The sequence below is a fragment of the Chenopodium album genome, chromosome 24, assembly GCF_948465745.1.
Source record: "Chenopodium album chromosome 24, dcCheAlbu1.1, whole genome shotgun sequence".
NCBI lineage: Eukaryota > Viridiplantae > Streptophyta > Magnoliopsida > Caryophyllales > Amaranthaceae > Chenopodium > Chenopodium album.
The window spans coordinates 4701290-4723960 of NC_137857.1; the positions used below are offsets into that span (position 1 = coordinate 4701290).

Sequence of the window (22671 nt, forward strand, 5' to 3'; positions counted from 1 at the left end):
GAGCTTCAGAAAGCGTGTCCATACCTAGGTCAAGCCGTGTAGTTAGATGATTTTATTTTCACATCAAACACTACTCTGTTTTACTGACTAAAAACCCTAGAAAATTACGGAAATTCAACCACAAACAAACCCTTTTTCCTAAATCAAATCACACTAAGTAAAAACGCTAATAAACTACAAGATCATGCCAGCAAAGAACATGCAAAACAGTAAAAAACTATTTTTTTTTTCAAAAAAAAACCCACAATTCCGTACAGTAAAACCCATTAACGACACATTTAAGAAGACAAAGACAAAAAAGGGAATATACCTTCAGATGATTGCAGCTGCTGTACTTTCGCTCTCTTAGCTGATGTTTCTTCACCAAATTCCCACATTAATGGCGACGAACTTGAAGGGGAAGGAAGAGGAATTTCAGTGAAAGGGAGAGCTCTGTTTTTTTTTTTCTTAATAATGAAATGATGAGGAGAGCCAATGGGGTGAAAGGAAAATAAAAAGGCTTTCTCCTTTCTCATTCTTGCGCCAACGTCAGACATGTAATGATGATTTTTCCTTCCCAAGGCACACGTGTCCTTATTAAATGATTTCCCTTTTTTTTATTACAGCAAATACTTGTTCTAACCGGTTTACCAAGTTTCCACCGGATTGTTTACCTCCTATAACAAGTTCAGTACCCTATGTGCAACTGTGAAACTTGAGTCCCTTTTGTGCAACTTTTCCCAAACGTTAGTACTCTCAATTTGTATTAACTCGCATATGAAGGCCTTTAAGTGCATGTTACAGTGCAATTGAGTCACTGAGAAGGATCTCCACTACTCTACAAGAATTTAATAGTGTATCATCGAATTTGATAAGTTATCACGTTTGAAAAGCAAGCCACAAAGTAAACAAAAGAAAGTTGAAAAAGACAGCACATATTAATTAGCTAGAATTATTGGCAGAAGTAGGTGCGATAGTAAAAAAATTAACAGGAGAACATATACTATACATTATTGATAATTGTGATTGTAAATTAGATCATGAACATATACACGGTATCTAAATACGTACCTTGTGTACTCACATACTATATGTACTCCATATAAATAAACGACATTATGATTACAAGTATAATATGTTCTTGTATCATATTCGTGTCCGTTATTTAAATATGTACGGATGTACCTTGTGTTCTTTTAATGCATATTCAATATCGACTTTATTCTGTAGTGCATACATATATATTCATCGTCCACACGTCTACCACAGTAGAATTAAGTAGATTCTTCACAAATCAAGAACTATGGAGGGTCCTCTAGTTTATTAACAATTATTATGGAAGCATAATGAAGGCTCTTACACTGTTAGACATCATGATTACATATATTTCTCATATTGAAGACTATATTGTCAACTAACTTAATAAAGAGAACCAAATGGCAAGTGAAGACTGGTGAGATTAACGGATTATTAACCAAAATATATTGACGAGTCATGGAATATGTAAACTCAATCATCATGGTTTATGGTTTGTAAAAATGTCAAATTATAGCGCCTCGTTTTTAATTGTTTTCACGAACAAAAAACCTAGTCTCTTTAGAGTGTAACCCAAATAAGTGTTTGACATATGATGTTGATAATTCAAGTTAACTTACGAACTACTTGCACTTGATTTGATTAAACTCGGTCTAATCTAATTGTATTAAGTGCATAACTCGAGATGTAAGAGCTTGAATAAAAATCGGGAAATTTGACTTTTGCTACCTCACAAACACCTCAATTTCAATTTTGCTACCTATCAAAACTTTTATTTTATTTTGCTACCTAACACTTGCCCTTTTTTAAAATTTTGCTACCACTGAACGGAATCCGTTAAGGAAACCGTTAAGTGAGTCCATAACGACACGTGTCGTGTTATTATTGGCCCAAAAAAATAAAAAAAAATAAAAAAATAAAAAAATAAAAAAAGGAAAAACCAAAACTACCCAGCCACCACCCCCTTCCCCCAAGTCACCGCACCCCTCCCCGAAACCACCACCCGCGTCGCACCACCACCCCCAACCCACCGGAACCCTTCCCCTCCTTTTCCCGCAACCGCCTTGCCCCCAAAAACCACCCCAAGCTTATTGGAGCTCATTTTAATAATTTTGAAAGGTAAATCAATTCGTTAATAAAATCGAATTTCTTTGCATTTTATTAACGAATTGATTTACCTTTCAAAATTATTAAAATGAGCTCCAATAAGCAATTGTGGAAAATGATGACTTAAATATATACTCCCTCCATTCCTAAATTACATTCCTTTTTGGAAATTTACACGGGAATTAAGGAGGAATGAGTAAGACAAATAACAATGATTAGATAATGCTATGGGAAGTACAAAGATAGATTAGTTATTACTCATGACATGTCATCAATCCTTTGCAAAAAAAAAAAGAACCAATCACATGCTCCTAAATTCCTAATTGAAAGTTTTTAACTAATCATATTCATTGTAATTTGGCATAAGGATTATGACTGAGATTAAGTAAGGATGAGTGAGAAAGCATTAAATACAAAACAAAAAAAGATAGTTGATTTACTAAAAAAAACTTACCAAAAATAGAAAGGAGAAATATAATTTTGGAATACCAAAAATAGAAAGGAGGAGTGTAATTTATTGTTCCAAACATACAATTCATGGAGAGATAAAGAAATAGATCAAACTGAATGTCTGTTTATTATCCTTTCAAGTAAGGAGACAAAACAATTTTAATTTTCATTATATAAGAAATATATATATTATTTACTCTTTTTTTTACTAGAAAATATATTTTCATATTCAATATTTCATAATTATTATATATAATATATAAAATAGAAATAAACAAAGAAAATCCTATTTTAGCTGGACCTAAAAAAAATTCGAATTAAGAAATAGGATTTTTGGTATAAGTAATAAACTAAACAAACTATGGATAAATCTAAGCGACCCCTTATTAAATCCAAGCGATCTTTTCGTAGGCGTTTGCCCCCGATTGAATTATTGGAAATTTTCATTTGACTTAGCTTAGGCATTTTGTGTACATGACAGAAGATCATCTTTATTTCAGGTATTCGGGGAATCTATATCTATACTTAGTCTATAAAAAGTATAACCAAGAAACTAAGAAAGACACATGTCTCCATCCATTCTATTACACTTCTCTAACCATAGTGCCACATGTCATCTTACACTATTAATTATTTATTACACCATTTTTTTTTTAATTCTTTCACTAAACCTATACTTCATCTCTTCATCTTCTTCTCTCCCCTTTAATTATTCAACCTTTTCCTATCCTCTCTTTAATTTTAGCACTTCCACCTTCTATTTAAGCCTCTTTTTTGTTTTTTTTTTTTTTATTAAAGTTCCAAAATTTTAATTTCTTTAATCATGTTTCCGATTACATATTATAACCTATAATGATTTACTGATATTTCCTCACTTATCTCTCAATACAATTTTATATGAATAACCCGTGCATTGCACGGGCCAGAAGGCTAGTTCTACTTAATAGACGAAACATCCTTATTATGTCAATGTCAATAGAGAGTACTTCATATCACTAATATTTATGTACACCCAATTGTATTATGGATATCTAAACACGCATATATGTAGACATGTAGTATATACTCTAGTGTAACTGTGTAAGTACTCTTTTTGGACCAAGTGTTCACTATGCTAAGTCCAAAGCCCATATATTAATTCCCACCAAATCCATCACTAGTAAAATAAAATAAAACGCCCCTTTTTTTTTCCAATCTACCATAAATGGCGCGAAAATTAAAAACCCTTCCCATTTCCCAATTTAGGGTTTCGATTGAAATTTCCCAATTTCACTTGAATTCTGAACCTAATTATCCAACAATCTCAAAATCTAACAAAAAATGTCGAATTTTTCTGAGCAATTGGAACAAATCAAAACCCTAATTTGTTCATCTTCAAAATCAGAAAAATCATTCGCTTATTCAACTCTTCAACATCTTCAAGAGCAGGCGAGCAATGATGATTCCTTAATTCAGCTTCTTGTTGATTTCAATAAAATTATCATTTCTTCAATTATCGCCGACATTCGAGTTATTGATGCAGATGAAGAAATGTAACCATATTCATTTGTTAAAGTTAGTTTCTTTAGTTTTTAAAATTTTGGATTTTTATAAATTTAATAAATAATTTTATGGTTTGTTTGTTGCAGTTCTACACTGGCTTTGAAGTGTTTGGGGTTCATAATTTATCATCCTTCTCTTGTTGTAGCGATTTCAAGTATGCCTTCAATTCTTTCTTTTTCTTTTATTTATTTATTTTATTTTATTTTTTTAAAAAAATTGGTTTTGTTAGTGAGTTTGATTGGGGTTTTATTGAATAAGATGATTACTTTATGATAGCAGCAATCGAGTTTTGTATCGTGTTTTTATTAATGTATTACGGTATACTGTGCTTGATGAACTGTGTCGGAACTCGGTGTGATGAACTAATGATTGCTTAGTGGCTCATGTTATATTGTTATTGTTGATTAGAAGGAGGATTTTCCATAGACTGAATTGTTGTTAGACTTTCTACGCGGGGAATTAAATGAAATAGAATACAAATTTGTAGCATATGTTTGTATTTGAGGATATTGTTACCTTTCTGATTGAGTGGAGTGATCAAATACAGAAGAATATGTTGATCAAGTGCTTGAGTCATTGGCTAGGCTGATCACGACAACGAAAATTAAGGTAACAAATGCTTGGTATAGTTTGGTCTGATTTGGTGGCACTGTTTTAGACTTGTAGCTGATGCACTTTAACATGTTGAAGTGCGTGGTTGGCCTGAATGCAGGTGATTTGCAATCTTGGCGTGTGGTGTATTTCCATTCAGCAACTAGATGCATCACATTTGGCCTCTCACTTTGAATCCTTATTGAGGGCTGTTGTTCATTCCCTTGACAACCCCGTTGGCTCGTTATCTACAACATTTGAGGCTATTCAGGTAATTTCTAGTTCAGGACTGGTATTTTCTTAAAAGATATTATTCCTGTTTGTCTTTATCTGTTTTGTGCAAACTGCAAAGTGATTAATATCAATTACAATGGACTCAAACTATGATGAAATAATCTTTACTTTTTGCTATGCAATATCTTCATTACAATTAAAGTTCTAGGTGTGTAGTAAGTTCTCGATTCTGAATCCCTTTACACAAAGGATTGATGTAAAGCTTCTAAGTTTTTCTCTCTTTTTTGTGGGTTTAAGGCTCTAATTGATTGATTTATTTCTTGTGGGTTCTATTCCTTACAGGCTGTCATGAAGTTAGCAACTCAGATAAGTGAAAAAATGAGAGACTCGTCATCTATATGGGCACCTTCTATATATCGAAGACTCTTAAGTGGAGAAAAAAAAGAGAGAGATATGTGCGTAAGATGTTTGTTGAAGATCAAGTTTCTAATTGCTCCTCCACAATTGGCCCTCTCAAAGGTATGAATGAATAATGGTCTGACCTTTCACTGTAGAAACTGATAATACAAGGGAACTATCATATATTCGTATTTTACAATTTGAGTGAGGCAGAAGAAACTGTGCTCTTGTGCTATTCTTGCTTTTTGAAGTTGCCCAACCATTATGCTTCTCATTGTGATCATCTAGTCATCTATATCAATGTATATCTCTTTATGACAAAATATGTGATGAACTTATTCTTCCATGACCCGCTTATGATCCCTTGATGGAGCAATTATTGTAAAGTAATAGGCGGATGAGTTAGATTTCAGCCATCATATTTGAGCAACTACCTCGTCCAAAAAATGTATTCGGCTTTAGAACCATCTTGGTACTACCAATTGTGACACCTTTTTGTCTGCATTATACAAACTATTAGCTCCTATCTTCTATCTACGAGATGGCTGAAGGTTTATAAAGTGTTTGAAGTTCTTTTATTAGCTGAAGATTGTGGTCCTTAGCTCATCTTGCTATACTTTGATTAAGCAGAGTGCTCTTTCATAATGTCTTACCTCATGATAATAGATGGGGTCATTTGGAGAAGAATTATACGACAGTGCATCATCTAGTTTTCATGATTTTTTTTTTCCAAACAGGCCATGAATTGATAAATTTAGCTGTTGCACTATCCCCACTTTTATTACATGGTGCTTTTTGTTAGGCCATTGCTCAAGACATGAAGCTAAGCTTACTTTCTGGGATGGACGAAATGCTGAAACATGGCAAGAAAGTTCAGGCTGTCCAAGCATGGGGATGGTTTATTCGTATTCTTGGACAATATTCTATGAAGAGTAGGCATTTGGTTAATGCATTGCTCAAAGTCCCTGAGCAAACCTTTTCTGATTCAGACCCCCAAGTCCAGATTTCCACACAGGTAACCTTTTGTACCATGTTTTTGCTCATGAAGTGCTTTATACTGGATGTACTTATCCCATGAAAATTCTCCCACATAAAAACAGCTACCTTGAACTCAGAAAGGTAAAATAGGCAAAGTGGCTATTCACATTGATAAATTTTAGGAAATGAGTTGATGAATTGGTATAATACTTTGTTATTCCAAATGAGTTTATGATTGCGAAATTCAAACTCAGGCATGCTTTTGAACAAGATTCTAAAGTACTATCAGCTTACGAATCATGGTACTCCTATGCTCTTCCTTGACATCTAAATTTTTTGCTTGCTGTGCAGGTAGCATGGGAAGGTCTAATAGATGCACTTATTTTCCTTCCATCAAAAGTATGTGGTGATACTTCACAAGTTAACGAAGGCAATGTCCAGAATAAAGCATTTTCAAAAAGTTTGAAGCTGATTATGACACCATTAGTTGGAATCATGACAAGTAAAGCTGGTCTTTCTGTCCAGTCATCTTGCCTGAACACGTGGTGCTATCTGTTACATAAGCTTGATACATTAGTAAATGATCCTCATGTTCAAGGTATAGTTGTGGAACCTATGTTTAAGGCAGTCTTTAATATTGGACTTGAAGATGATAATATTTGGAGGTGGAGACTCTGCATGGATTTGTTTCATGATATTATCCAATCAAAAACTGTAAGTTATGGATCACACAATCAGGTTGATGGTAAATTATCACCTGCAACAACTGATAAGTTAAGTCTTATATCGATATCAGAGGAATCTACATTAAAGAATTACTCTGTTAGATGGCTACCTTGGGACTGTAGTCATGTGGATTTTATTCTGAGTACATTACAGATGATTTTCTGTCAAGTAGCAAAAGCTACTTTGTGCCCCAATATTAAGAGGCTGGTTTGTGATGCTGCAACGAGGATGTTCTGTCTCTTCTTGAAAGGTGTTCAAATAGATTTTATGAAATCTTCAACTAATTATGATACTATTATGCAGTCCATGAATGATATTTTGGTGTTTGTAAAGACAGTATGTGACACTGCTTTTAGTGTGGATGATGCAACAATTGACTTTCAACTTATTTGCCTACGGACTTTAGAAGCCGTAACTCAGGAGCTTGATCCTTCTATTCTGGGTTCCTCTCTTTATAAGGTTGCTTTATTCATGAAGTGTAGATCCACACATGAAGTTGGATGCAATATGCTGACAGAAATTGGCCCCGCAAAGCTTATGGAAATGGTTCCACCAATAACTTATTTAACTGTGCATTACTTTTATCTGATAGTTCAACTTAGCAATAAGGAAGCCAGCATTGGGTCTAGTGAATCCAGTCTACAAGAAGCATATAATTATCTTACTCGCGTGCTATCTTTGTATGATTCTCTGGAAGTGATCCATGCCATCACTGTTATCCTGTATGATCGATTTGATCACAATTCCTTAAGGGTTTGGATTACAATTGCCCAATGTTTGAAGGAATACTTAGATGGTGCTAAGGATATGATGCCAATGAGAACCCATCCTGCTAGTACTGGTTGTATTAGCTTGTGCCGTTTCTTTGTTTATCCACTCATTGTCTGTACCTCTCAGAAACCAGTAAGCACCCAAAAGCAGTGCAATTCTCTTATAGCTTCTTCATGTTTCTCAGAAACCCTTTCACAAGCTAAACAAGTGTGGATGTCACTTTATTGTCTAGTAAATTCTACTATCCTGCAAGAAAATCAAAATAAGAATATTTTTGCAGAAGATCTTTGTTCATCTTTGAATGGCTTCCTCCTTCAAAGAAGCAACACGGGTGAGGTTGATCCTCCTGATAACAGTCAGGAGCACCATTTTCTTTCTTTCTGTGGGAATCTAGCTGAGTGTATTTTAAAGAACTTGCATATTGAAAAGGTCACTTCTGAAGCAATTAAGTGTGATTATACGGAATCCAGTGGAATAAACAGCTGCTTGGAATTTATAGCTAGGTCAGTGTTATTATGATTTTCTACCCTTAAAATTTTTTGTATCTACTGTCTCTTTCAGCAGTCATAAGTTGTTGCTTACTTGCCTTATAGTAATGGCCCTGGCATGGCTCCTGTTTCTTCCCTGTTATTTTTATTTGACCGGTGTTTTATGTATAATGTGTAAAACCATTTCAAGATAATAGCTGTGTGTAAAATGTATAGTGCAGCTAGTGCAGCTAGTCAAAATACATGACAAATGTTAAATCCAAACAAGGCCTTTAATGATCCTGTCAGTTTTTAATAGAGGGGTGATTTCTAGTTTTTGTGCTAAACACTGCTAGATATACTTGCCTTTAAAATATTTTATTTTGAAAATTGCCAAAATTTACATACTGCACTGTTACTTCGGACTGACTTAATCTTCTTAGGCCCAGCTCATGCAGGTTAGAATAAATTTTTTTAAGAGAGATGCTGACATTTTTGTTGTTGATTCTTATAGCTTGTGAATCTTCATCACTCGTATCTTTGCTCTTTTAGTCTTTTACTTGTTGGCTCACTGTAGAGGCCTGATTGTTGTTTATTTTTCCCTTGATAATGCAGGCTTATAAATCTCATGAGCACAGTTAATGAAGCACCAGAACATGTTATTTCAAGGTTACATATTGAGATCTTACAAGACAATTACATTTGAATTTACATGCATGCCTATTTTCTACGGATGGAGTATATTAATCTGTTAATGTTGTTTATTGCAGGATACTCCCCCCATTTACATACTTAGTCAGTTGCCTTCAATGGAAAGAAGATATTGTTTCCTTGTTTAAGGTCTGAGTCCTGCACTTACTGAATTCTTTGTTCTTACGCTGTGTTATCAGGAAATTTCCACGAAAATAATACGTAGTATGTTATTTTTTACCCACAATGTTATGTTATCAGGTTCTATGCGATCCTCTGCTTCCTTGGTTGTCAGAGTCTGTGATAAACTGCGAAAGCATCAAATGTCAACTGCAAATCTTGTGGGAAGAAATTATTAGAAGTTTGCTACGTAGCTGGCCAACAATAGTATTTGATTCCTCCTTCCTTAAGTTACAAGCACCTCTACTCGAAAAAACACTTGATCACCCTAATCCTTCTATTTCCATCCCCACGGTCACCTTTTGGAACTCTGCTTATGGAGATCAGGTTCATTTAGATTTTCCTCCTTGCTTGCTCAATGTTTTAGACAAGCTGTTGCGAGTTGGAAAGCTAAAGATCAGAAACAGGAAAGCTCCAGCAGTGGAGAAAAATAGTTCGAGTTTGGAAGTTGTCACTTCTCTTCCAAAACACAATGTAACAGCTACATTAAGTATGTGCTCAAAACGAGTAAAACTTTTGGAAAATTTAGTGGATGGTTCCCCTTGTAAGAGCAAGCTGCCTCCTCCAAGCACGAAACGAAAGAGGTCAGAGCTCACAGAACATCAAAAGGAAGTGAGAAGAGCACAACAAGGGAAACTGAGAGATTGTAGTGGACACGGTCCTGGAGTTCGAACTTATACAGGTGCTGATTTTTCTCAAGGAAATCATGAGGATTCACAAGATAGTCAGGACATTGAGAACGTTCGTGATCCCGAGTTAATCCTGAATTTGCTCAGAAAATCTGGTTGATTGCTTAAAACTTGGAGACTGATTTTGTTGCTCAGATGACACCTTCTGTTGGTCTTCTTGCTAGTGGAATAGTTTTGTTGATAATTTAATGTTCGGACTGTGTAATTATTTTGTGAATGAGTGTTAGAAAATATAAATCAACTTCGAACTACATGTTCTCAATTCTCAATAGCATTGTACTCCGTAACCAACATTGTAGTGAACGACAGTGTAAATTTTTTTTTTTTTTTTTTTTTTTTTTTTTTTTGGTGTTTAGAGAGCCACAAGGGCGGGGGTGAGAATCGATCCCGGGATCTCCTGGAACCGGGAGAGAGCTCTAACCACTTGAGCTATCCCTCACTCCCAGTGTAAATTTACAATTTATTTAAGGAAATAGTGAGTCATGTACTCATGTGTACTAAATGTATAAGTAAACATTGGAGTATGTATTATTAATGTAACGGCCAAATTACTAATCTATAGTTCTATACTATATACAAATATTAGCATTTGAAGAAATGTGATCGAAATCAAAGTAACAAAAAGTATCTCTACTAAGAAAATGAAAAACTCCCAATACTTGGACATAATATAAGAAGTAAAGAATGTAACAATTAAAAAATTACACATAAAACAATAAAATATGTCAAAACTTAATTTTTATGATTTGAACTTATTTATTTCTGATTTGATTTGAAATAGGGTGAACTAAACACGACTAGAGTTTTTCTTCTTCAAAAAAAGAAAAAAAAAAAATTACCATATGCCACTTATTATCACTAGATGCACCCGAAATGAACATGACACATATGTATAAAGAACGTGTGACGAAAAAAAATGAATAATAAATACATTTACATAAAATGCAAGCATGATATGTTCTTTGAGTTTTGATCGTTATGTTATTTGGGTATGAAGGATATGTTCTTAATGTATGTATATTGAAAATACTCTTTGGATTTCAATAATACAAAGTATGTTCTTTTATTAGAATGATATGTTCTTCTATACTCATGTTCATTTGTTCCTTTATGTTAATTGGGTTAAGCTTATATGTGTTTTAGTGTCTATGTTATTCAAATTTCTATCTTATATTTTTAGAATTTGACCCTTAATCTTCAATATCGTTTATTAATTATAATTTTTTTTTGTATATTAATTATCATCTAATTGTGTATATTTTTTTTGTTTAAAAATCAGAATTATAAACGTAGATGATGCTATTCTTATAAAGATCATTATATATGATATAATAATAATATACCCATGGAAAGAACATAGTGTAATATTTGCCAAAAAAAAACATAGTGTAATATTATTTTTGTACATTACAAACAAATATAAGGGCCTGTTCTCTTACGTTGAAATTCAGTTCAGTTCAGTTCAGTTCAGCTGAGTTCAGTTCAGTTCAGTTCAGTTCAGCTCCTAATTTCCTTCTCTTATAAAATATTCATTTCAGTTCAGTTCAGCTGAGTTTAGTTCAGTTCAGTTCAGTTCAGCTGAGTTCAGTTCAGTTCAGTTCAGTTCAGCTGAGTTCAGTCAATGAGAACAGGCCTTAAGTACATCTTATTTTAAGGTAAAGAACATTTATTAATTAACTCACATAAAGAACATCACAATATATACACATGACCATTATTAAGATGAATATTATAAATTATATATAAAATTAAAAAATTGGTGAAAATATATGACAAATATTCTTTCTGCTATTTTTTTTTTAACTAGGTGCATCATGCGCATGGTACACCTAGGTGTACAGATCAAGAGGGTGGTGAAAAGGAAGGCAAAGATGTGTGGGTTTGCAAGGGGATGTGGGTGGTGGACATCGTTTGTGGAAGGGGGGGGGGGTTTCGGTCCTTAAGGGGATGGGTTTGAATTGTGGGTTTGCAAGGGGGTGGGGATGGTGGCCGCCATTTGTGGAGGTCGGTTCGCATTGGGTTGTAATACGGGTGGGGAGGTAGGAGGAGAGAGACTAAAAAGGTAAAAACTTTTTTACAGGTTATAAGTCAAGAAAATGGTTAAATAAATGAGCGTTAAAGGTAGAATTATTTCTTAATTAATTGAAGGTGAGATTGTTTTTAGAAGGCATAGCAATAAATCAAGAAACCCATTAACAAAATTAATGTCTGCTTTTACAAAAACTGTAAAATAAATAAAAAAATAATAATAAAAAAAAAGCAGAAAGAAGAAAGTTCAGAAAACTGAAGCATTCTCAAAGAAACCCTCCCCAAAAACGAAAAATTACACAATCCCTCTCTTTCTCTCTCCTCCCAAAAACCCCCATTTTCTCTCTCTATCTCTTCATCCTCTCATTTCTTTAGGAGGGAGAATCAAAATTCTTCGTCACTTTCAAATCGCCGAATTTCTCAACTGATTTAGGGTTTTCATTTTCATCGGTTCTCTCTTCTCTACTTTTTGCTTATGGAACCTTGATTTTCTGCGATGAACCATGCAATTCTGAGATTTTAGCTTCTTCTTTAAGGTTTTTGTGGAAATTTTAGGGTTTGATTTTTCGATTTTGTTCAACTGCAATTTTTTTTGGTTTTGCTGGATTTTTTAGTGTGATTTTTGGTTGAAATAGTTTCGATCTTCGGATGGATTCGCGAGATTCAACTTCGTCTTCTTCGATTAATGTGGCTAGAGAAGGCTCCGATGACGACGGTGTTCTTTCGGCCACTGCTTTGCTCGCTAAAGAAGCTTTTGCCTTGTTTCAATCTGATAAGTTTTCGGAATGTGTTGACGTGCTCAATCAATTGTTGCAGAAGAAGGAAGGTGATCCAAAGGTATATTTTGATTATTATTATTTTTTTTTGTTTATAATTACTGTTTTAGTTCGTAATTCATTTGTGTTTTAGTTCGTAATTCATCCTGGAGACAGTTTTTCAATTGAATTAATCTATATTTATACTCTATTTGTTTCTGGAATCGATTTTTTAGCTTGTAAACCTCACTAGTTTAGTCGAAACATTTGGATGAGTTATTTTCATCTAGCTCACAACTCATAGTGGTGATAGTTCATATACTGAATTACAGAATTTGTAGCTTGAATGGATCTATAATCTATACTTATTTTTAAATTGGTTTCCCCGTTATTTGATTTCAATTTGCTGTAAATTGATAGATTGGAGAGATAATGTAGTTAATCTGTTGATATTTACTTAGTATGCGAGAACGAGTTAGGTGAGGAAGTTGCTTTGGAGTGTGGATGTGTGCACTACTGATGATTATGGCAGCAAGAAGATTTAGTCGCTTCCAAAGTTCCACATCATTTATGTTTAATACAGCATAGTAAGTTAGTAACTTGCTTTGGTGAGGACATGTCTTGATGTTGACGGGATATTTGTTCTGTAATTGTTCTCATGCTTGCCGAGAACCTGAATGTCTGTGACTTTGAGTGAGGTTCTCTAATTGAATTCTAGAGCTTGAGAGATTGGAGCTTTTAGCAAGGAATTGCTGGGTGAAACAGACTGGAGGATGAGAATTCAAATTACTTTTAATGTGGTGTTAGATTATGTTCTGAGTGGATATGCATAAGTTGGTGTTTCTTATCTTGTGCTTGAAGTTCTAGTGAGGGACAATTGATTCCTTTTTTTTTTTTTTTTTTTTTTTTTTGGGTGAATTTTAGCAACTATTGATGATTGGTTTGTTTTAAAAGAAGTTACAATCCATTGCTTCGTACTGAGATTTTGAGGAATCATATGTCTTGAAATTTTCCAATCAAAGATGCAAGACAACTAGCCTATGGTGTACCTTTTGCTAGTAGAAGTGTTTGTAATTGTGGCACAAGAGGATTTAAAGTGGTAGTCATGGAGCTTGAATAGTAGTGTTAAGCCTAATTTTCATCTTTAGAAATTGCTGGTTCTTTTTATTATCTCTATTTTTTTTTTTTCTCTTTGAATATTACAGAAGAAACTGCTCATGTGATATTTCATGTCAAGGTCATATCAATAGTTATACAATAAATTGTATTCTGTGCATATATTATTGAATTGCACAAGTATTAGATTCTTCGGGTTTGGAATCTGATTATACAAGTTACTTGAAGAGTCTCTTATCACTGTGTTGATGTGAAACTATGAGTATATAGTATCTAGCTTGATTAATATGTAGATCATAGACAATGTCTCTTGCTTTCCATGGTTGTTTGTTCATGTGCAACTTATGTTTACAGATTTCGCATAATATTGCGGTGGCAGAATTTTTGCGTAATGGATGTTCAGATCCAAAGAAATTGGTTGAAGTCCTTGTCAATGTTAAGGTATGGAATATGATTTTAGTATTTTGTTTCATGTTGCATGTGAGTGATGTGATTGTTCTCAAAGTGTAGCTGCTCATTTTCCTGTTTGATTTCATGTAATATAAAGTCGAATTAAGTGTAGTTGGAAGAAATAGAAGGAGAACTATCAATTTGCCCTTTTAGCAATATGCTGACTGAACATTTTTTCCAATTCTCTCAAGTGTGTTGAAATTTTTAGTGGTACTTTTTGTTTGAGAATAACTGTTTGCAAAGTGAAATATGGAAATATTGTAGTAAAAGAAAGCATACCATATTGCCATGACTTAGGTATATAGTACGGCAGTTCAGAATAGTGAGGCAATTGATCCAGTTATAATTAAATTTGTTGTGGATTTGTTACAAATTGGAATTCTTGTCTCATAAATGTTTTGGATTTGTGGTACATTAATGGAATTTTGTACTTCTTCCATTTTACAATTTACATTTTATTTGAAACAATAAGCTGGGATTTTAGAAAACTCTATCTTTTCCAGAGGAAAAGTGAAGATCTTGCTTGTGCATCCCGAGAGCAAACAGATGCTGCTTCCCAGGCTGCTAATAAAGCCATTTCTGGAGCCAAAGGAACTAGTAATCTGGCAAACAGCCCCAGTACAGTTTTTACAGATGAATTCGATTCATCTGTGGCAGCACTAAACATTGTATGTATAAAGTAGTATCTCACGTTCACAATGTTGGTTTTTTTTTTTATTTTTTATTTATTTTTTTTAATATATATATAATTTTTTATTATTTTTTTTAATACTTTGCTTTCTTTAATGATTTGGGTAAAGATTTAGTTTGTCCATTTGTTTAATTTGATTGCAGGCAACTGTCCTATTCCACCTTCATGAGTATTCAAAGGCATTGTCTGTTTTGGAGCCACTGTTTCAGAATATTGAACCAATAGATGAGGTAAGCTTATGTCTTTATATATGAGGTAAGTCTGTCTTTTTTATTTTCTTACAGATGCAAATATGTATCTTTCTGATTCCTTTTTTTTTTTTGCTTTCTAATTGTTAAAGCACAGACTACAGCTCTTCATGTTTGCCTTTTGCTGCTGGATGTTGCTTTTGTGACCCAAGAGGCATCTAAATTTTCAGTAAGTTTGTTAACAGTGAATGATTTAAATTACTGTTGATTTTAAATTGATACCATCATTGTATAGCTTACTCATATCAAATTACATTTATCTTTTTAAAAGTATTGTTGCCTAACATCCACCTTTTGTCATCACATCTCGGTTTCTTGCTGGGGAGTATCTTTCTGTTCCCAACTGGATCAATAGGTTGGTTGTAGAATTAATGAAATATGTTGAGTAATAAAGATTAAGATTCATGATGACTTCTCTAAAGGTTTTTGTAAATCATTTGGATCTTGATATATTGGTCTTCAAAAGGCAGTTTGTGTTTATTTTGGTTGAGTTTCTATTGTTAGATACAGCAGTCAATATTTAGTTTGTATGTGCTGCTATATGAGCACATCTATGACATATTGGAATCTATTTTGAAATTGTTTGTTGGGCTCAATTAATTTTTGCAGCAAATTAACCTTCAGAGGAAGCAATTTTGTTTGTGTGCTGCTGTTTGATAAAACATATACTTCCTCCGTTCCCCCTAATATTGCAACAAGGGGGGAAGACACAGAATTTATAATGAGGATTGAGATAGAGAGAAATAAAGATAGTGACCCATGTGATGAAGAGATATAGATAGAGCGAAAGCAAGTGTTTATATGGTAATGCTGCAACATATGTGAAACTTCCCAAAGTGGTATTGCTGCAATATTAGGGGAATAGAGAAAGAATTTTCTTTTAACCTATGGTGGAAAATGCAAGTTCTTCCCTGTTAGTATTTGTAGAGAATTACTTTGGAGGAAGAAGTAATGCTGCCACAAAGCCCACAATAGTAATGTATTGTTTCATCCATAAAATAGGAATTCATGTGGTGGCTGGTTGGTCGAAGAATTTAGAATTTGAAAGTGTAGTTGTGTTGCATCTTGGTGTTAAAGGAGGTGCAAAATTTTCTTGTGGGCACTTTTACCTTTGAACAAACCAATTTTTTTTGTTAAGCCTTAAATCGTGGAAGGTTGCATGTCCTTAGTATAAGGGAACTCTTTACTGCTTTCTTGGTCTGGTTATTTCTTGCCCTCATTATCCAAGGATATGGTTGTTGAGGACTGTTCTGTTTTAGAAAACATAGAGGATTGGGACCATTGGTCTATGACTCTGTCATCCTAGCACAAAAGATAGCTCTAATATTTTTCGAGGTTAACTATTAGATGTAGGGGAGGATATAGTCTGAAATGTTGACTGTTTATGTTTCTGGATTGCATTTTGTGCTCTTCATGAACCTTGCTTTAGAGATATCTTTTTTGTGTGCCTATAAAGTGATAAGTTGTTGGTGTGTAGTTAAGATAGATAATTAGATAGGGATATACCTGAGACCGGAATATTGTTAGTTTTAGGGAATGGCTGAGCATGTTTGTTGGAAAATGTGTACTGTCCATGTTTCTTGAAGCAGATTGGCTGTTGGTAATGATGTGATTTTATGTTAGATTGCCTATAAGAAAAGTGTTGTCAAGTAGTTGTGGTAGGTGGCACATAGCATTGATTGTAGACAAATTTGTTTGATGATTTTGGTTTGTTAGCCTCTGGCCCTCTGTCTTTTAAAACCTGTTTATTGATATAATTTGAATAATGATTTTTCTTTCTGTCTGGATATATGCTTCCTATAGTTTGAAATCTAGTAAGCATGGGGTAGTGTTTTGTATGTGTTCTTTATATAACCTTTCAAATGCTGGTAGCTAGATATTATGGGGCTAAGGCATGGAAAAAGGCTTTGTTGGGACTTAAACTTTGGGTTAAGATGGATTTTTTTTTTCAGGATATATGCTTTCTTTAGTGAGAAAATTGGTGACTATGGTTTTGTCTTTTCTGTGATTTTTAAAGACACTTCAAATGCTTGTAGTTAAATGTTATAGGGTTAAGGCGTGGGAAAGGGTTTTTGTTGGGATTTGAAATTGGGTTGAGGACAGATTCATGTATAGTTTAGTGAGCATGCTGCATTGACTTGCAGCAGGTAAAAGTTTCAAGGGATGTCTAGCACCATTTTTACCATGCAGTTACTCCCAAAGCATCTAATATGGCTAACTTGCTCAATATTTTTTAGATTAAATTTGCAACATTGAAAATAAAAAATTGCATAAGTCTCCTCCACCTTTTTGTTAGGGTGAAGCATAAAATTTTTCCTATGCTGGGCATAACAGTATAAGTTAAGACATGTACATCAAGCCTTTGAGGAGCTGGATGCTGTATGGATGTACCTTAAAATCTAGCCACTGCAGTGGCAGTTGTATTAAATATAAAATAATAATTGCTGTGCAATGGTGGAAATTTGATGCTCTACATTTTAGTCTGGTTTCTTGTTTATTTCTGGAGTCTGATTAAAAACCAACCTTTTTCTCCTTCAGGATGTAATAAGCTATCTTGAAAAGGCTTTTGGAGTAAGCTATATGCTCAATCAAGCTGATGGTGGAAGTACAGGACAGCAACCAGCTTCAAATCTTGTAGTGAAGTCCTCATCAATTCCCAACAATTCGTCAGCCTCCGATGACTTCAATCCTGAAGGGACTACTGCTGGAAATACCTCAGAAGGCTCCTTATCTAGAACATTATCAGATGAAACAATTGAGTATGAGACCTTGCTATCGACACTCGATATAAGCGGGCAGAATATTTCCAGGGCATCTCATCTGTCAACTTCAAATGATCTGTTAAGGACACCAGCTGATCGGTCTACACCCACCATTAATTTGAGGTTACAGTTGCCCCTTTACAAGATACAGCTTTTGATCCTCACCAGAAACCTGAAGGCAGCTAAGCGTGAAGTAAAGCTGGCAATGAACATTGCACGTGACATAGATTCTTCTAGAGCGTTACTACTGAAATCGCAGCTTGAATATGCTCGTGGGAATTACCCTAAAGCTTTCAAACTTTTGAGAGCATCAAATAGTCAATCAGATGTTGGGAGTTCAATTATAATCAACAATAACATTGGGTGCATCTATTATCAACAGGGGAATCAACATACGTCAAGCATATTTTTCCACAAAGCCCTGAGCAATTGTTCATCATTGTGGAAGGAAAAGCCCCGGAAGCTAGCCACATTTTCTCAAGACAAATCTTTGCTTATAGCTTATAATTGTGGTGTGCAATACTTGTCCTGTGGCAAACCTGTTCTTGCTGCTCAGTTTTTTCTGAAAGCCTGTTTGGTTTTTTACAACAGGCCTCTCCTGTGGCTGCGACTTGCAGAATGCTGCCTAGTGGCGCTGGATAAGGGACTCTTAAAGCATCCTGAGACCCCTAGACATGAGTCACAGTTTAAGGTCCAAGTTATTGGGCAAGGGAAGTGGAGACATCTTGCCTTTGAGAATGGTTCTTTGAGAAGTGGTTTCACTAATCCCGATGACAGGGAGGATTCGAGTCATGACAAAAATAGCAAGCCAACGCTATCTCTATCGTTTGCCCGACAATGTCTTTTTAACGCCCTTCATTTGCTAGGCAATTCTGAGTTGAAGCATATCAAGTCTGGGTCATTGACAAAATCTTCTGCAGTGGAAAGTGAATCTACTGATGTAGCAACAGCAAAGAACTTGGCTCACAAGAACTTGGGAAGCAATGATACGAAGTCTAAAGATACAGCAGGTTCAGGTCAAGTGAGTACAAATGGGGATGCAAAAGAACAGAGAGCTGGAGCTCATTCTAATACAGCCGCGGCAAACATCCTCTCTGAGTACGAGGAGATATGTAAAAGAGAAAGCCATAAGCTCAAGCAAGCAATTCTTATTGATTTGGCATTTGTTGAGCTTGAATTAGGAAATCCACTCAATGCGCTCTCTACAGCTCTAACTCTCCTGAATATACCTGAATGTTCCCGAATGAATGCCTTTTTGGGGCATGTTTATGCAGCTGAGGCGCTTTGCTTGCTGAACAGACCGAATGAAGCTGCTGAACATCTCTCTACTTATTTAGCCGGTGGAAATGTGGAATTGCCTTACAGTGAAGAAGATTGTAGACAGTGGCAGACAAAGAAAACTCTGGACGTTGAAGATTCAAATACTGGACAAACTGCTGCTAGGGCTTCTGTGTATGAGGAGCAACAAGATAACGTGTTTCTCTCACCAGAAGAAGCCCGGGGAGCACTCTATGTGAACTTAGCATCCATGCATGTCTTACAGGGAGAACTTGAGCAGGCTAGCCGGTATGCAGCTCAAGCTTTGGCGACTCTGCCTGCTAGCCAAGAAGCTGCACTCATGGCAGTTTATTTGGATCTGAAGCTTGCCAAATCTCAAGAAGCTCTCATCAAGTTGAAACGTTGTTGTTGGGTTCAGTTCTTGCCCTTCTCTTCAAGATCAAAAGCCGCTTCTTGATCATTAGTCGGTTTTCTTCATTTTCCCTCATTTGCACTTAGTCATGTAGTCCATATCGCGGTGCCAGATATGAAAGGTAGGTTACCCAATCTTTACAAAGTATTTGTAACATAAATATAGTTCGATTCAGAGAATAAATATTTTCATTTTTCCATTTTTCTCTCATTAAATTTTCCTCCTAGATTTACATGTAGCCAGCCAATGTAGGGTCCGAGAGGATGGTGTGGCTTGGCCAACGTTTTCTCTTAGGTCAGTGTAATGCCTGCCATAGTGTCATTTAGTCATTTAGATGTGAGTTGTAGTTATTGAATTGTTGATGTTTTAGTGGCTAGTCATTTTTATGTTAATTCAGAAATAGAAAAAGAGCAACATGGAGCAGCTCTTTTCATACAAATTAAGCCAGATATCCTTCATTCAAGTTTTTTTTTTTTTTTTTGAAACACTTTCAAGTTTTCCTTTCTTTGAATTCAAATGTGTTTTCTGAACTTTTATTGGGAAAAGTCGGAAATATTCATTGTTTGCTTGTTCAATACATATATAAATTACGACGTAAGAAGTAAAGGTCATTTATCTAGTATTTACTGTCAGATATTGAAGTTGATTTGTGAGCACTCGATTAATCGAGTATGTTGTAGACTGGTTTTATTATTGAGTGTTACAACTTACAAGTGAAGGGAAACTGAAAACAGAACATAAACTGTCTTCAAGTTTGTTGCAAATAATAGTTAACGGAGGTAATATATGATCAAATGAATTCACTCGTCTTTTGAACAAAATTTCCATCAAACTAGATATCTTATGAAGAAAAGAGAAAGCAGATTAATCAAATAGTCTAAAACCCTCGGAATCATCGGATTCTTCATTGTCAGATATGTCTTCATTTTCTTTATCCACAGGATCATTTTTGGATATAACTCGATTATCTTTATCCAGAGGATTGAAAATGGCACCAAGGAGAAATATATTGTCACTGACATCTTCTTTGATTATAAACATAAAGGGATGATCAGCGATGAACCATATACTCGGCTTTGGAGGCGGCGGCGAATCAAAACTATAACCCATATCTTCATCCGAGTCATAAGTGCAAGCTATTACTTCTGTACCTTTCTCATTGCATTCAACTTGAATATGTTGGGTGATTCTAGAAACTTTTAGTGAGACGGCGTGGTCATTATCTTCGACCAAACCATCGAGCTCACCGTTGAATTCGAAAGGCAATGTTAACCCCAGCTCTTGCATATCCTCCGAAGGTATAAAATTGTACGAGAGCTTAAATCTTGGAATAGATAAACACGTTATCAACTCGTTCTTCATTTTCAAATGCTGGCTTGTTAGAAGATGGGGGCTTTCCTTAAACTTTTCGATCAATTTTGGTAGCCCTGTTCTTTCTTTTGGAAGGATAATGACCATAGAGAATTGCCTCAAGCTTGAAAGATCCTGATCATAGTCATGTGAGATTTTATAGGGAATTCTAACAACGTCGTATTCATCAAATGAACCGTAGTCATAGAAATTTTCGAAATCCTTCATGAAGGGCACATCAACGTACCGTTTTCTTTCACCTATAGGGTAAAATGTCTCAATTCTTGAGTTTGATTCCAAAAATTCATTTTCCCACTTCCCATTAAAATAGAGTCCATTTGCATGACTTAGGGTTAAGTTTGGAGAATTAAAGGCTCCATTAAGATAAAGTTTATTAATGAGGCCTTTTGTCTCTTGTTCAACCCATGCATTCACTTCAGCAACTGCTTCATCCTAAAAGAAAATTATCGATAAAAAATAAAAGATGCATAAAAGAAAATTATCGATATTAAAGAGACCTCTTTATTGAAAAAAAATCGAAAATAATAAGAGATGCAAATTTTTTTATTTCTTATTCCGTTTTTATGTTAAAATTCTTTTACCTTTACACTATTTACAAACGCTACATAGTCACGTAATTTAGATGCGACATGTATAATTTTAAAAAGTTATATTCTTTAATTAGATTTAGAGATATTATTGATAGTCCAAGTACACACGTCGAATTAATATGATAATAAACATAAAATACTTTCTAATTTTTAGAAGGTTTGGATTAATTTTGTTAGAAGGCCAACTCAACCAAAAGCTTAAACTGATGGTTGAGGTCCAGGAATATGTTTTATACACAGGCCCACCCATACCTGGTGCGAATTAATTTCACTTTAAAAGAGGGGTGGATGAGATTCGAACCCCTGATCTTTATGTCACACTGGCTCTTGATGCCATGTTAGTGGACCAACTCAACCAAAAGCTTAAGCTGATGGTTGAGGCCTAGGAATATGTTTTATACTCTATCAAATTTAACCTAAATTGTAGCGTAACCTACATCAACTATCAGATTAATTAAAATATAACAGAAGTAGAGATTTTTTACCTTTCGCTTAAAATCAACATACTTGACTTTAGCCTGGTATACATCTTCAAGAAACCTCTGGTGATTTTTATTAAGGGTTTTTGATTCCTTCACCAAAACAGCATTGAAGTTGCATATAACCGGATTGTCATCGTCGTCGTCGGAACCGGAGGATTTGGCTAATTGCATAAGATTAGAAGCTTGAGTGACCAAATCATCAACACTTTGAAGTTTGATATAATGGAGAAGTTGGTTTAAGGTTGCTCCTTTAGCACCATTAGCAATCATGTTTAATATCACACACATACCAAAAGGTGAAAAAACAACGTTTTCTAAAGGTTTTTCGGATGATTGTACATCCTTCACTAATTTGTGCATGGCAACATCTACGCAAAAATCCATGGTTATTTCGTTCTCTAGTAATTTTGTTGAGAAATTAATGATGTATGTTATATTTATACAAGGAAAATTTAAGTGTTATAGAGGAAATAGGAATCTACATACAAGGATAATTTTAGGGTTATAGAGAAATTAGGAATTTACATAGATACAATATTAGTATTGTTTATTAATTTTTTGGACACTTGGGCCTTGGGACTTCGTGGGTGGGAGCATGACCTATTAAAGCCCGTTAAAATCGTCGTCCATGTATCTTAATACTCTCTCTG

General features: G+C 34.7%; 3 protein-coding genes across 3 annotated transcripts; 2 read left to right on the forward strand and 1 right to left on the reverse strand.

Moving 5' to 3' along the window:
* Positions 1-5316: 5316 nt before the first annotated feature.
* Positions 5317-10476, forward strand: LOC145610420 (uncharacterized). The gene is made up of 7 exons (XM_081665764.1): positions 5317-5457; positions 5589-5639; positions 6140-6352; positions 6667-8315; positions 8895-8948; positions 9050-9119; positions 9231-10476. The coding sequence occupies exons 1-7, from the start codon at positions 5317-5319 to the stop codon at positions 9936-9938; spliced, it is 2886 nt and encodes a 961-aa protein (XP_081521890.1). The 3' UTR covers positions 9939-10476.
* A 1661-nt stretch (positions 10477-12137) lies between these two features.
* LOC145612290 (uncharacterized) lies at positions 12138-20017 on the forward strand. The gene is made up of 7 exons (XM_081667663.1): positions 12138-12402; positions 12502-12703; positions 14092-14178; positions 14691-14855; positions 15022-15108; positions 15224-15295; positions 17665-20017. Exons 2-7 carry the CDS (start codon positions 12515-12517, stop codon positions 19621-19623), a joined length of 2559 nt encoding a protein of 852 aa, XP_081523789.1. The 5' UTR covers positions 12138-12402; positions 12502-12514; the 3' UTR covers positions 19624-20017.
* Positions 20018-20442: 425 nt separating this feature from the next.
* On the reverse strand, positions 20443-22405 carry LOC145610421 (serpin-ZX-like). Its single transcript, XM_081665765.1, has 2 exons — positions 22025-22405; positions 20443-21381 (listed from the first exon to the last, which is right to left on the reverse strand). Exons 1-2 carry the CDS (start codon positions 22403-22405, stop codon positions 20443-20445), a joined length of 1320 nt encoding a protein of 439 aa, XP_081521891.1.
* Positions 22406-22671: the final 266 nt, after the last annotated feature.

Excerpts from the sequence above, each read along its gene's own strand:
- LOC145610420 (XM_081665764.1), top strand. The coding sequence starts at position 5,317 with ATGAGAGACTCGTCATCTATATGGGCACCTTCTATATATCGAAGACTC. Across the intron at positions 5,640-6,139 it reads ATCTAGTCATCTATATCAAT|GCCATTGCTCAAGACATGAA; the intron begins GTATATCTCTTT and ends GCTTTTTGTTAG. Across the intron at positions 6,353-6,666 it reads AAGTCCAGATTTCCACACAG|GTAGCATGGGAAGGTCTAAT; the intron begins GTAACCTTTTGT and ends CTTGCTGTGCAG.
- LOC145610421 (XM_081665765.1), bottom strand. The coding sequence starts at position 22,405 with ATGGATTTTTGCGTAGATGTTGCCATGCACAAATTAGTGAAGGATGTA. Across the intron at positions 21,382-22,024 it reads ATGTTGATTTTAAGCGAAAG|GATGAAGCAGTTGCTGAAGT; the intron begins GTAAAAAATCTC and ends ATTTTCTTTTAG.
- LOC145612290 (XM_081667663.1), top strand. The coding sequence starts at position 12,515 with ATGGATTCGCGAGATTCAACTTCGTCTTCTTCGATTAATGTGGCTAGA. Across the intron at positions 14,856-15,021 it reads CTGTGGCAGCACTAAACATT|GCAACTGTCCTATTCCACCT; the intron begins GTATGTATAAAG and ends ATTTGATTGCAG. Across the intron at positions 15,109-15,223 it reads ATATTGAACCAATAGATGAG|ACTACAGCTCTTCATGTTTG; the intron begins GTAAGCTTATGT and ends GTTAAAGCACAG.